This window comes from Heptranchias perlo, chromosome 25 (genome assembly GCF_035084215.1).
Source record: "Heptranchias perlo isolate sHepPer1 chromosome 25, sHepPer1.hap1, whole genome shotgun sequence".
Classification (NCBI taxonomy): Eukaryota; Metazoa; Chordata; class Chondrichthyes; order Hexanchiformes; family Hexanchidae; genus Heptranchias; species Heptranchias perlo.
In genome coordinates this window covers 12,633,785-12,649,391 of record NC_090349.1, presented here as the reverse complement: position 1 = coordinate 12,649,391, position 15,607 = coordinate 12,633,785, and the positions used below count along the sequence as shown (strand labels likewise).

Sequence of the window (15,607 nt, the reverse complement as noted above, 5' to 3'; positions counted from 1 at the left end):
ATTTCCCCCATTGTGAACCCACAAATTTACCAGGTTTATTACATTCAAATTCACAACCTCTGAGGTACTGGTTCAGTACCACGATCATTGGGCCACTGTACCCCAGAGGTAGTGGAGTCAGGGAAGGTGTCAACTCCTTCTTCTCGAAAATAAGGTGTTCAAGACATTCATCACTCTTTGCCCTCTCCCCCCTTTATTGGCATGTTGCTGTCTGACAAAGACTGAACAGGCTGCGGCTCTTTTCTCTAGAAAGGAGAAGGCTGAGGGGTGACCTGATAGAGGTTTAAAATTATGAAGGGGTTTGAGGGGGTAGACGTGGAGAAAATGTTTCCAGTTGTGAGGGAATCCAAAACTAGGGGTCATAAATATAAGATAATCACTAATAAATCCAATAAGGAATTCAGGAGAAACTTCTTTACCCAGAGAAAGGTTAGAATATGGAACTTGCTACGCCATGGAATAGTTGAGGCGAATAGCATAGATGCATTTAAGGGAAGGCGAGTTAAGTACGAGAGAGAAAAGAATAGAAGAGTATGCTGATAGGGGGGCTAGATGAAGAAGGGTGGGAGGAGGTTCGTGTGGAGCATAAACACCTGCATAGACCTGTTGGGCCGAATGGCCTGTTTCTGTGCTGTACATTCTATGTAATTCTATGTTGCTGTTTTATTAAAACAGTTTTTGTCCGGTTACAACTTAACTTGTGACTTTTCACAATTCGCTCACATTTATCAATAATACTCCGAGCTGCGGAAGGTCCTGTCTGATAGGAACGTCTTTCTTTAGTGCCTAAAAATACATTTTGAAATATTGTGAATTGTTTTAACCAGAACATTGTAGACCAGGGCCACTGGGAATAATCTGGGTTTCCACCAGGTGTCTTGTCTCAGTGCCATTTTCCTTTATCCACCGGCTGTGTGGAGTGGGAAAAAGAGTCATTTGCTCAGGTTGAGTGGCTCCGTGCGAATGTTTAAGGCAGCACATTGAAATAAGTGGAGCTGAGTGCTGACCGGATGTTGAATTTTCCGCTGCGGGGAGTTTTACAGCGGGTGGAAAAGGGGGAGCAGCCAAAAGTGTGTGAGATCTGAGCAAAGTGCTCTTCCGTCCGCAGCTTGTGTGATTCACGCCGAGGTTTCATACAATGCAGAGTTGCAGCCGTCTTAAATCAAAAGCACTTCAGAAACGGTTGAGTGGTCGATAGTTACCAGGACGAGCTGTACAAAGTCATCTTGGTCATTGAACTGAATTGCTAGAAGCGGTTTGAGATGATGAGTGCAGGATGTGGTTATGGAGGGTACACATTGTCCGCACTTCATAACTGCCAGGTGTGCGGATATTCTAACTTGCACCTGGCAAAGGACAGGGTTATCTTTGAAGTGAAATGGGATTCTTTAGAGTCATCCAGACGCCCCAAAAACTACATTTAATTTATGACTTTGTGTATGCCGCATTACATTGATGCTCGGCTGGTATTTGGGGAAATTAAAAAGGAGCAAGTCTATAACTATTTCATTCCAGATGCCAACCTTGCTGTTAATTGTAATATATTTCGTCATAGTAACAAGCAGCCTTGAAATTACTGCCTGTGAATTAACGCATGAACACGGAACCCATTGGTACGGAAATCCTTTGCCTGTTACATTAATGCAAGTGTTAGTCTGTTTAAAATAAACATTAACATCTTCCTTAAAATAATTGACAAAGGAATATCAGTCGAACACTAATATCAGAAACAATGATTTCTAGGCTAATATGTATTGCTGGCTAATACCCATAATATGTATTACTGGCTCATAACACCCATGATAGAAAATCATAATATGGTTAGGCTGAGTCAACACGGTTTTATGAAAGGGAAATGGTGTTTGACAAATCTATTAGAGTTTTTTGATGATGTGACTAGCAGAGTAGATAAAGGGGAACCAGTGGATGTAGTATATTTGGATTTTCAGAAGGCATCCGATAGATGCCACATATAAGGTTGTTACACAAGATATGGGGTTGGGGGTAATATATTAGCATGGATAGAGGATTGGTTAATGGACAGAAAACAGAGAGTAGGAATAAACTGGTCATTTTTGGGTTGGCAGGTTGTAACTAGTGGGGTGCTGCAGGGATCGGTGCTTGGGCCTCAGCTATTTGCAATCTATATTAATGACTTAGATGAAGGGACCGAGTGTAATGTATCTAAGTTTGCTGACAATACAAAGCTAGGTGGGAAAATAACTTATGAGGAGTACGCAAAGAGTCTGCAAAGGGATATCGACAGGTTAAGTGAGTGGGCAAGAAGGTGGCAGATGGAGTATAATGTGGGGAAATGTGAGGTTATTCACTTTGGTAGGGAAAATAGAAAAATGGAATATTTTTTAAATGGTGAGGAATTATTAAATGTTGGTGTTCAGAGGGATTTGGGCGACCTTGTACATGAAACATAGAAAGTTAACATGCAGGTACAGCAAGCAATTAGGAAGACAAATGGTATGTTGGCCTTTATGCAAGAGGGTTGGGGTACAAGAGTAAGGAAGTCTTGCTGCAATTGTACAGGGCTTTGATGAGACCACACCTGGAGTATTGTGTGCAATTTTGGTCTCCTTACCTAAGGAAGGATATACTTGCCTTATAGGTGGTGCAACAAAGGTTCACTAGATTGATTCCTGGGATGAGAGGGTTGTCCTGTGAGGAAAGATCGAGTAGACTGGGCCTATACTCTCTGAAGTTTATAAGAATGAGAAGTGATCTCATTGAAACATATAAGATTCTAAAAGGGTTTGACAGGAAGATGCTGAGAGGATGTTTCCTCTGGCTGGAAAGTCTAGAACTAGGGGACAAAGTCTCAGGATTTAGGGCTGAGATGAGGAGGAATTTCTTCACTCGGAGGGTCTTGAATATTTGGAATTCTCTACCCCTGTGGTGTAGAGGGCTGTGGATGCTCAGTTGTTGAGTATATTCAAGACTGAGATCGATCGATTTTTGGACTCTAGGGGAATCAAAGGATATGGGGATCGGCAGGAAAGTGGAGTTGAGGTCGAAGATCAGCCATGATCTTATTGAATGGTGGAGCAGGCTCGAGGGTCCATATGGCCCACTCCTGCTCCTATTTCTTATGTTTCTTTTATGTAATACAGGCTAAATACACCCATGATATGTATTACAGGCTAATAACCGCCATAATGTGTAATACTGGCTAATACCCATAATACGTATTACTGGCTCAAAACACCCATAATATCTATTAAAGGCCAAATCCACCCACAATATGCATTACAGGCTAAATACACCTAAAATATGCATTACAGGCTAAATACACCCAAAATATGAATTATAGGCTAAATACACCCATGATATGTCTTACATGCTAAATGCACCCATAATATTTATTACACGTTAATAACACCCATAATATGTATTACAGACTAATAACATCCACAATATGTATTAGAGACTAAATACACTGATAATATGTATTACCCGTATATATTACAGATTAATAACATCCATACATAATATCTATTACAAACCAATAATACCCATAACATGTATTACAAGCTAAATATACCCATAATACGTATTAGAGGTTGATAACACCGATAATATGTATTGCAGACTAAACATACCTGTAATATGTATCATAGGCTTAATACACCCATAATATATATTACAGGCTTAATACACCCACAATATATATTACAGGCTTATTACACCCATAATATGTATTACAGGCTAAATACACCCATAATATGTAGTAGAGGTTGATAACACCCATAAAATGTATTACAGACTAAACACACCTGTAATATGTATCATAGGCTTAATACACCATAATATATACTACAGGCTAAATACACCCATACTATGTATTACAGGCTTAATGCACCCATAATATGTATTACAAGCTAATAACCCCCATAACGTGTATTACTGGCTAATGCCCATAATAGGTATTACTGGCTCATAACACTCATAATATGTATTGCAGGCTAATAACACTCAAAATATGTGTTACAGGCTAAATACGGCCATAATATGCATTACAGGCTAAATACACCCACAATACACGTTAAATATGCCCATATGTATTACAGGCTACATACATCTACAATATGTATTACAGGCTACATACACCCGTAATATGTATTACAGGCTAAATGCACCCATAATATGCATTACAGGCTAAGTACAACCATATTTTGTATTACAGGCTAAATACACCTATACTATGTATTACAGGCTAAATACATCCATTATATGCATTACAGACTAAATACACCCATAAAATGCATTACAAGGAAGAAGATGCTGCCAAAGTCACAGTAAAAGAGCAGGTAATTGAGATACTGGATGGGCTAAAAATTGATAAAGGGTAGGTACTAGAAAGGCTGGCTGTACTTAAAGTGTAAACAATTTTACAACACCAAGTTATAGTCCAGCAATTTTATTTTAAATTCACAAGCTTTCGGAGATTTTCTCCTTCCTCAGGCAAATACTTAAAGTGGATAAGTCACCCGGTCCATATGGATGCATCATAGGTTGCTGAGGGAAGTAAGGGTGGAAATTGCAGTTGTGCTGGCCATATTCTTCCAATCCTCTTTAAATACGGGGGTGGTGCCAGAGAACTAGAGAATTGCAAATGTAACATCCTTGTTCAAAAAAGGGCGTAAGGATAAACTTGGCAACTACAGGCCAGTTAGTTTAACCTCGGTGGTGGGGAAGCTTTTAGAAACAATAATCCAGGTCAAAATTAACAGTCACTTGGACAAGTGTGGATTAATAAAGGAAAGCCAGCATGGATTTGTTAAAGGCAAATCATGTTTAACTAACTTGATTGAACTTTTTCATGAGGTAACAAAGTGGGTTGATGAGGGCAATGCGGTTGATATGTGCATATGGACTTTCAAAAGGCGTTTGATATAGTGCCACATAATAAGCTTGTCAGCAAAATTGAAGCCCGTGGAACAAAAGGGGCAGTGGCAGCATGGATACGAAATTGGCTAAGTGACAGGAAACAGAGAGTAGTGATGAACGGTTATTTTTCAGACTGGAGCGAGGTAGACAGTGGTGTTCCCCTGGGGTTGGTACTAGGACCACTGCTTTTCTTTGATATATATTAATGACTTGGACTTGGGTGTACAGGGCACAATTTCAAAATTTGCAGATGACACAAAGCTTGGAAGTGTAGTAAACAGTGAGGAGAATAGTAATAGACTTCAAGAGGATATAGACAGGCTGGTGGAATGGGCGGACACGTGGCAGATGAAATTTAACACAGAGAAGTGCGAAGTGATACATTTTGGCAGGAAGAATGAGGAGAGGCAATATAAACTAAATGGTACAATTCTAAATGGGGTGCAGGAACAGAGAGACCTGGGGGTATATATGCACAAATCTTTGAAGGTGGCAGGACAGGTTGAGAAAGTGGATAAAAAAGCATACGTGATCCTGGGCGTGGAAGTTATGTTGAACCTTCATAAAACACTGGTTCGGCCACAACTGGAGTATTGTGTCCAATTCTGGGCACCGCGCATTAGGAAGATTGTGAAGGCCTTAGAGAGGGTGCAGAAAAGATTTACTGGGCTGGTTCCAGAGATGAGGGACTTCAGTTACGTGGATAGATTGGAGAAGCTGGGGTTGTTCTCCTTAGAGCAGCAAAGATAAAGAGCCAGCTATTACAGGCTAAATATACACATAATATGTATTGCAGTCTAAATATACCCATACAGTGTATCACAGGATTACAACACCCTTAATATGTATTACAGGCTAAATACACCCATAACATGCAATACAGGCTAAATACAGCCATTCTATTAAATTACAGGCTAAATAGACCCATAATATGCATTACAGGCTAAATAAACCCATAATATGTATTACAGGCCAAATGCATCATAATAGGCATTACAGGCTAAATACATCCATAATATATATTACAGGCTAATATCAATCCTAATATGTACAAAGTGACCTGGTGTTACATGGGTTAATTCTAACACATACAATAATTTCACTATAGCTATGTACTAATGGCTAAGAATAACAATATATATTACTGGAAACAACACGCTGTATAGAACTGAGCAACAACGCCCAGTGTATATTATTGATTAATAACAAATAATGTATGTTTTTGGGTAATAACACACAAGGTATGTTACTGGCTATTGCATTGTATATTATTGGGTAATAATACACAGCATATATATTATATATATATTCTAAATTTTGTGGGTTTTCCACTATATATTCCTTCGAGTTCAGTGTCTCTGGTCACTTCCATAAGTGGATCTTGTGTTCCCCTACAATCCAGAGAGCACCTCTACTGCCCAATATCTAACGAAATGATAGTGTGATCCAGTGATTGTATCGCAGAACCCTTGTTGCATATACTGGCTACAGTAATCTCACACATGCCGCCACGTGCCTTCTCCTGTCTTTTTGGAAGGCAGATTGAAAAGCACTCGAGTGAGATGAGGCATGACTGCAAACCAACAAACTGGTTTATTTTACATAAAATACATAAATGAACAGAATACAGCTTCTTATACAATGAAAACAACAAAGATGCAACACTGCTGCCATTCTAGGTGAAAACTCACATTTAAGCTGGTTGTTCCTAAGCTAATTGGTTTGGTTTTAGATTATAAGAAAAATGGGTTTATTCTGCTATTCTAGAGTGAATGGACTGGATTTTCCTTGGCTATACCAGCTGATTTTGGACAATATAGTAGGCCTGCAGCAGGGAAATTGGGGCAGGAGGTCCACTATCAAATCCCAAATCCTTGAATTGGGCATTGATAGTTGCCTTCCCGTCCAATAGAGATCTTGGACAACCATATCTTGACCATCTTGCCACATTTAAATGACAGATCTAACCTGTACCTCTGGGCTAATAACCATTCTTGCAGCTTTTTCTTCCCTCAATGTATTTGTCACAGACTTAGGCATTCCATCGATAGGCAACTTATGGAACACCACAACAGCAACAACAACTTACATTTATATAGTGCCTTTAACGTAGTAAAATATCCCAAGTCGCTTCATAGGAGCATAATCAGTCAAAAATTGACACCGAGCTAAAGGAGATATTAGGACAGGTGACTAAAACCTTGGTCAAAGCGGTAAGCCTTAAGTAGGGTCTTAAAGGAAGAGATCGGTGGAGAGGCGAAGAGAATTCCAAAGCTTAGGGCCTAGATGGCGGAAGGCACAGCTGCCAATGCTGGGGAAAAAGAAGTGGGGGATGCACAAGAGACATGAGTTGGAGGAATGTAGAGTTTTCAGAGGGTTGTAGGGCTGGAGGAAGTTACAGAGTTAGGGATGGGTGAGGCCATAAAGGGATTTGAACATGAGCATGAGGATTTTAAAATTGAGGCGTTGGTGGACTGGGAGCTAATGTAGGTCAGTGAGCACAGGGTTGATGGGTGAACAGGACTTGGTGTGAGTTAGGATACTAGTAGCAGAGTTTTGGATGAAGCAGACACACACATGGCGTGCCTTGGGTACTGAAATGTGTTACCAGGAATGTCATTGTAATCTCTGCAGCTTCCCATTGTATTTCCATAGGTACTGATGAGGGGCAGCAGCTAACAGTGCCTGAGGCTGCTACCCCACCCAACAGGGTAAAGCATCACTTACTCCTTAATAGCATTGCAAGGTTTCATACGTTAGGGAGTTACATATGCATAACTTATGAGGCTGTAACAGCCAGAGGTCGGGATAGAGATGAGGATGCACCAATTCCCAGTTGTATTTGTGACTCCACTTTTTTGAGAATGTAAGAGAGGATGAAATGAGAATTGGCCATTTTGTACATCAAACCAGTTCCTCCCACAGATTGTGTGTAATCTGGTCTAATGCGCAATCTACTCAACCCATCTAATCTCCCGAGGAAGGTTCTGCAAAGCATAAGGAAAACTCGAGAATGCCTGTGTGACTGTACATTTTATATCATACAATCTAGTCCAGTTTGTTTTTGTGGCATCGCACTCCTCTGGTAAACTGTCTGAAATTCTTTATCCTTGTCACCAGTTCCTGAGCACAATTGCAAAATTGTTTTGGAGCCTTGGTGTTGCAAAGACTGACCTAATAGTGATCAACATGTGTTGTCAGAATGACTCAAAAGCATTTATGATTCTGAAACGAATGAGGAACAAATTACTGATGTTAGGCAGTGCTGAGTACTGGGCAGCAGTTAGCCACTTGGGATGACAGAGACATTGGGCCCCAGACTCTCCCCATTGGGGAAGGGATCACTGGCAATCCTGCAGCAAGCGGTTGACTAGAAATTTATTGTGCCTGTGAAGTAAAAAGAAAGACTTGCATTTATACAGCACCTTTCATAACCACAGGATGTTCCAGAATGCTTTACAACCAATGAAGTACTTTTGAAGTATAGTCACTGTGGTAATGTAGGGAAATGTGGCAGCCAATTTGGGCACAGCAAGGTCCCACAATGACCAAATAGTGATGGTGGTTGAGGGATAAATATTGTCCAGGACACCAGGGAGAACTCCCCTGCTCTTCTTTGAAATAGTGCCTTGGGATCTTTTGCAGCAACCTGAAAGGAAAGACGGGGTCTCTGTTTAACGCCTTATCTGAAGGATGGCACCTCTGACAGTGCAGCACTCCCTCAGTACTGCAATGGAGTTTGTGCCCAAGTCCCTGGAGTGGACAACCTTCTGTCTCAGGCGAGCTGCTACCAACTGAGCTATCGCTGACACTTGGCAACTAGATGGTGATCATTACATCTTTCACTAAATCATTTTAAAAAAACTTTCACCTTCTTTCCACTTCCCACGCATGGCTGAGGTCAGGAACTCATCAAATGGGGGAAGTGGGGTCACAAGGCTGGGTTCATGACCATGGGGAGGATTCTCCGCGGCACCAAGGCGATGTGCCACTGCAGTGCCTACGATATAGAGTCTCTTGTGGGACCCACCGAAGATATCTCTAGCACTTCAGAGGCGTCGGCTGTGATTTGCAACCTGTCCAATGTAGAACACCCACACTGATTGCAATGGAAGAGCGATTGCTGCGTCACTGTCACCTGGACAGCACCAGTGATTAGGAAAGTTCAGTTCTTCTAAAGGTCAGTCAGACTTCTCATCATGAATGTGAAGAAAATGCAATTCAGGTATTTTTAGGATAATTAACAGACCATGAAGAGATATTCTGGAACGGTCCTGCCCTCGCACAAACTATATATGAGACTCATGCCGGAATTCGACAGCATTGGATACCCAATGCACTTCAGTTCCCTTCTCTCATTCAATTTTAACTTGTCCAGGCTTTGCTCCCTTTGCAACGTTTCATAGCTTTGCAGAAATTGGGAGTAGGGAGTGATTTGGGATCAAACAACTAATGGAAAATATCCTGAAGGAGCTGGTATGAAATAATTATATCTTCTCCAATTTATTAACCGAATTTTAATATTGTGTATGCACAATTTGTGTTGTCATTTTTGGTATTTATTTTGCGATTTGTAGACTATATTTTTATTATTCAGCATTTGAATTAATTTTAGCTGCAAACAAGGTAATTCAGTGATAAAATCATGTGGCAATTTTACCAGTCTGTGCTGCTAGCAGGGAGCCTCGCCCAGGGGGCAGCTCATGTTGGAAACTTAGGTTGTCTGGGATTTCTCAGCAGTGCAGACTCACAAAATGACCCCTTTAAGTATTCACATAAAAACAAGGGAAGCGGGTGGAAGAAAGCTGATTAACAGTAGAAACCTATTCACTCTCTGAAATTTGCCATCGTGTTTAATTTGCTCAGCAGAACAAACTGGTGCAGATGGTCTTCGATCTCCATTGGGCGATGGGTACAAACCTTCGAACATTGTCAGCCATTTGTCTTTGGAGAGTGATTGGGGCCGTGTAACTGCGGAATCTCTGCCGGGACTCCCTCTTTGTACAATGCTGGAGTCTCGCTTAAAAAGAATTCCAATTAACATCCTTCCATTTTGTTTTGTCCATTTTCTTAAATATTTTTCTCTAACTCACGAGAGCTAATGACCTTTCTGGAGAACTGGCTTAGAAGCATTACTGCCTGCACAGTGCATGAAAGCTTAATTTAAACCGTCTGCTAGACAGCGTAATTCAACAGAGATAGAGACTGTAACAGGATGGGTAACAGTAAGTAGAACTCTTTGTAACTGTTTCATTCTCCTGATGGTGAGGCTCTGTCTTTTTTTTTAAATTCATATTTTTGGGTGATTTTTTTCCCTGCTCGTTTTGATATATATTAATGACCTGGACTTGGGTACATAGGGAATGATTTCAAAGTGTGCGGATGACTCAAAACTCGGAAATGTAGTAAACGATATGGAGGATAGTAACAGACTTCAGAAGGACATAGATGGACTGGTGAAATGGGCAGATGAAATTTAACACAGAGAAGTGTGAAGTGATACATTTTGGTAGGAAGAATGAGGAGAGGCAATATAAACTAAATGGTACAATTTTAAAGAGAGTGCAGGAACAGAGAGACCTGGGGGTATATGCATTCAAATCTTTGAAGGTGGCAGGACAAGTTGAGAAGGCTGTTAAAAAGGCATAATAGAAGGGATACTTGGCTTTATCAATAGAGGCATAGAGTACAAAAGCCATGAAGTTATGCTAAACCTTTATAAAACACTGGTTAGGCCTCAGCTGAAGTAATGTTTTCAATTCTGGGCACCACACTTTAGGAAGGATGTCAAGGCCTTAGAGAGGGTGCAGAAGAGATTTACTAGAATGGTACCAGGGATGAGGGACTTCAGTTATGTGGATAGACTGGAGAAGCTGGTGTTGTTCTCCTTAGGGCAGAGAAGATTAAGAGGAGATTTGATAAAGCTGTTCAAAATCATGAACGGTTTATATAGAATAAATAAGGAAAAACTGTTTCCAGTGGCAGAAGGGTCAGTAACCAAAGGTCACAGATTTAAGATGATTGCCAAAAGAGCTATGGCGACATGAGGAAATATTTTTTTACACAATGAGTTGCTATGATTTGGAAAGCACTGCCTGAAAGGGTGGTGGTAACAGATTCAATAATAATTTTCAAAAGAGAATTGAATAAATACTTGAAGGGAAAAAATGTACAGGTCTATGGGGAAAGAGTAGGGGAGTGGGACTAATTGGATAGTTCTTTCAAAGAGCCAGCACAAGCACGATGGGCCAAATGGCCTCCTTCTGTGCTGTACTGGGATGATTGTAAGGAATCTTACAACACCAGGTTATAGTCCAACAGTTTTATTTGAAAATCACAAGCTTTCGGAGCTTACCTCCTTCGTCAGGTGAGTGAGTGAAGGGTTCTAAAATCGCATCGCATGTATTAGGCTGGGAGACAATCACAGCAATCAAAGGTGTTGTTGGTGTTCAGACAGGTTAGCCACGGAAAACATTACATCCCAGTATACTGAATACACAATGGGTCAGATTACACAGACAGAGACCTATGAGGAAAGATTGAGTGGAATTGGCCTATGCTCTCTGGAGTTTAGAAGAATGAGAGGTGATCTCATTGAAACATATAAGATTCTAAGAGGGCTTGACAGGGTAGATGCTGAGAGGATGTTTCCCCTGGCTGGAAATAGGGAACATAGTCTCAGGATGAGGGGTCGGACATTTAGGACTGAGATGTGGAGGAATTTCTTCACTGAGGGTCGTGAATATTTGGAATTCTCTACCCCAGAGAGCAGTATATTTAAGACTGAGATTGATAGATTTTTGGACTCTAAGGGAATCAAGGGATATGGGGATCGGGCGGGAATGTGGAGTTGAGGTCGAAGATCAGCCAATATCTTATTGAATGGCGGAGCAGGCTCGAGGGGCTGTATAGCCTTCTCTTGCTCCTATTTCTTATGTTCTAATGTACCATAACTTGATACTATTAGGATGAGCGACATCAGTGATGGGACTGGAGCACTATGGCAATAGGCTATTCCCAGGCCAGGAATAGCATGGGTTAACCCTCTCTACTCTCGACTCCCATTGAGTAATATCAGGTCAGGCACAGAACAGGTTAGAGAGCAAGTAAAGCTTCCTTCACTCTCTTCCTAACAATAGCCTGTTATTACTTTAAACAGGCTAATGTTTAGTTAATACCTGGTGGACAAAGGACTCATACAAGTTGGTAACTTTCCTACACGCTTCGTGCTTCTCTCTATTCTACACGCTCTGTCCTTCTCTCTATTCTACACGCTCTGTCCTTCTCTCTATTCTACACGCTCTGTCCTTCTCTCTATTCGACACGCTCTGTCCTTCTCTCTATTGTACACGCTCTGTCCTTCTCTCTATTCGACACGCTCTGTCCTTCTCTCTATTCTACACGCTCTGTCCTTCTCTCTATTCAACACGCTCTGTCCTTCTCTCTATTCTACACGCTCTGTCCTTCTCTCTATTCTACACGCTCTGTCCTTCTCTCTATTCTACACGCTCTGTGCTTCTCTCTATTCTACACGCTCTGTCCTTCTCTCTATTCTACACGCTCTGTCCTTCTCTCTATTCTACACGCTCTGTGCTTCTCTCTATTCTACACGCTCTGTCCTTCTCTCTATTCTACACGCTCTGTGCTTCTCTCTATTCTACACGCTCTGTCCTTCTCTCTATTCTACACGCTCTGTGCTTCTCTCTATTCTACACGCTCTGTCCTTCTCTCTATTCTACACGCTCTGTCCTTCTCTCTATTCTACACGCTCTGTCCTTCTCTCTATTCTACACGCTCTGTCCTTCTCTCTATTCTACACGCTCTGTGCTTCTCTCTATTTGCTGGCTACAGGGACTTCTGTTGCAGAATGCTAAATAACTTGCTCGAGTGTCGTAAAGAACTCTTCTGAGGTGGGAGTTAGGGCTCATTATCCCTGGAATTACTTTTTGCGATAGAATAGAGAGAAGCACAGATCGTGTAGAATAGAGAGAAGGACAGAGCGTGTAGAATAGAGAGAAGGACAGAGCGTGTAGAATAGAGAGAAGGACAGAGCGTGTAGAATAGAGAGAAGGACAGAGCGTGTAGAATAGAGAGAAGGACAGAGCGTGTAGAATAGAGAGAAGGACAGAGCGTGTAGAATAGAGAGAAGGACAGAGCGTGTAGAATAGAGAGAAGGACAGAGCGTGTAGAATAGAGAGAAGCACAGAGCGTGTAGAATAGAGAGAAGGACAGAGCGTGTAGAATAGAGAGAAGGACAGAGCGTGTAGAATAGAGAGAAGGACAGAGCGTGTAGAATAGAGAGGACAGAGCTTGTAAAAAGAGCAAAGCATAGCACCAGTACATAGGGAAACGTACATGGCCAGTAAAAAGTATAATGTTAGTAGAAGGATGGTGAAAAGCACAGATCAGGGCCAGTGAGTAGAGAAAAGCACAGAGCCAGGAAAGAGATAGAGAAAAGCATGGAATGATAAAAAAGAAAAGATAGAGAAAAGTACAGAGGCAGTAAAGAGCGAAAGGAAAGTACAGAAATCAATTACAAGACAGAGGAACATGCAATGAGTAAAGACAGAAAGGAAAGTATAGTAAAGAAACAGTTGAGTAGAGTCAATAAAATAACAGAGGAATGTGGAGTCAGTAAAGAGACAGGAAAGTGGCAAAAATGCTTTAAGTTTCATTGAGTGGAAGATATTCAGTATGCAAGTGACAAGAAGCAGAACTGTTGAGTAATTGAGCAACTCACAATGAAGCCAACAAAAGGAAGGAAAAAAAGGAGGGCGGGGGCGGGGGTGGCAGTATTGATTAAGGAAAATATTGCAGTGCTGGCGAGAGAGGATGTCCTTGAGGGGTCAAGGACAGAATCTATTTAGTTAGAGTTAAGGAACAATAACGGCACCATTACACCACTGGGTGTATTCTATAGGCCACCAACTAGTGGGAAGGATATAGAGGAGCAAATTTATGGGGAAATTACAGAGAGGTGCAAGAACTATAGAGTAGTGATAATGGGGGACTTCAACTATCCTAATATAGACTGGAATAGCAATAGTGTAAAGGGCAAAGGGGGGAGGAATTTCTGAAGTGTGTTCAGGGGAACTTTCTTGATCAGTATGTTTCCGGCCCAATGAGATAGGAGGCATTGCTGGATCTGATTCTGGGGAATGAAGTGGATCAAGTGTCAGGGAACAGTGATCATAGTATCATAAGGTTTAGATTAGTTATGGAAAAGGACAAGGCGCAGTCTAGAGTAAAAAATACTTAATTGGAGGAGGGCCAATTGGGTTTTGAACGAATCTGGCCTGGGGAAATTGGAATCAAAGATTGGCAGGCAAAACTGTAATTGAACAATGAATGGCCTTTAAAGAGGAGATGGTTCGGGTACAGTCTAGGTACATTCCCATGAAGGGGAAAGGTAGGGTAACCAAAGCCAGAGCTCCCTGAATGACGAAAGAGATAGAGAGTAAGATGAAGCAGAAAAAGGGGGTGTATGATTGGTGTCAGGTTGATAATATAAGTGAGAACCAGACTGAATATAGAAAGTACAGAGGAGAAGTGAAAAAGGAAATAAGAGGGGCAAAGAGAGAGTATGAGAATGGACTGGTGGCTAACATAAAAGGGAATCCAAAAGTCTGGAGAATTGCAAATGTCACACCCTTGTTCAAAAAAGGGTGTAAAGATAAACCCGGCAACTATAGGCCAGTCAGTTTAACCTCGGTGGTGGGGAAACTTTTATAAATGGTAATCAGGGACAAAATTAATAGTCACTTGGCCAAGTGTGGATTAATAAAGGAAAGCCAGCACGGATTTGTTAAAGGCAAATCGTGTTTAACCAACTTGATTGAGTTTTTTGATGCGGTAACAGAGAGTGTTGATGAGGGCAATGTGGTTGATGTGTATGTGGACTTTCAAAAGGCATTTGATAAAGTGCCACAGAATTGGCTTATCAGCAAAATTGAAGCACATGGAATAAAAGGGGAAGTGGCAGCATGGATACGAAATTTGCTAATTGACAGGAAACAGAGAGTAGTGATGAACGGTTGTTTTTCGGACTGGAGGAAGGTATACAGTGGTGTTCCCCAGGGGTCAGTACTAGGACCACTGCTTTTTTTGATATGTATTAATGACTTGGGTGTGCAGGGCACAATTTCAAGATTTACAGATGACACAAAACTTGGAAGCGTAGTAAACAGTGAGGAGGATAGTAATAGACTTCAAGAGGACATAGACAGTTTGGTGGAATGGGCGGACACGTGGCAGATGAAATTTAACACAGAGAAGTATGAAGTGATACATTTTGGCAGGAAGAATGAGGAGAGGCAATATAAACTAAATGATACAATTCTAAATGGGGTGCAGGAACAGAGAGACCTGGGGGTATATATGCACAAATCTTTGAAGGTGGCAGGACAGGTTGAGAAAGCGGTTAAAAAAGCATACGGGATCTTGGGCTTTATAAATAGAGGCGTAGAGTATGAAAGCAAGGAAGTTTTGTTGAACCTTTATAAAACACTGGTTCAGCCACAACTGGAGTATTGTGTCCAATTTTGGGCACCAGGCTTTAGGAAGAATGTGAAAGCCTTGGAGAGGGTGCAGAAAAGATTTACTAGAATGTTTCCAGGGATGAGGGACTTCAGTTACATGGATAGACTGAAGAAGCTGGGGTTGTTCTCTTAGAGCAGAGAAGGTTAAGAGGAAATTTGATAGAAGTGTT

General features: G+C 41.3%; 1 protein-coding gene across 2 annotated transcripts in view; it reads left to right on the top strand.

The window, feature by feature from the left end:
- The first annotated feature begins 9,194 nt into the window (after positions 1–9,194).
- LOC137342026 (solute carrier family 2, facilitated glucose transporter member 11-like) overlaps positions 9,195–15,607 on the top strand; it is a 112,026-nt gene continuing 105,613 nt past the window's right edge. The window contains exon 1 of one of the 2 annotated variants that reach the window (XM_068005629.1): positions 9,195–9,375. In XM_068005629.1, the coding sequence (XP_067861730.1) occupies positions 9,352–9,375 (24 nt within the window). In that variant the 5' untranslated portion in view covers positions 9,195–9,351. Of the gene's footprint in view, positions 9,376–10,024; positions 10,125–15,607 lie in introns of those variants that run through there. The other variant, XM_068005631.1, reaches the window with a different exon arrangement.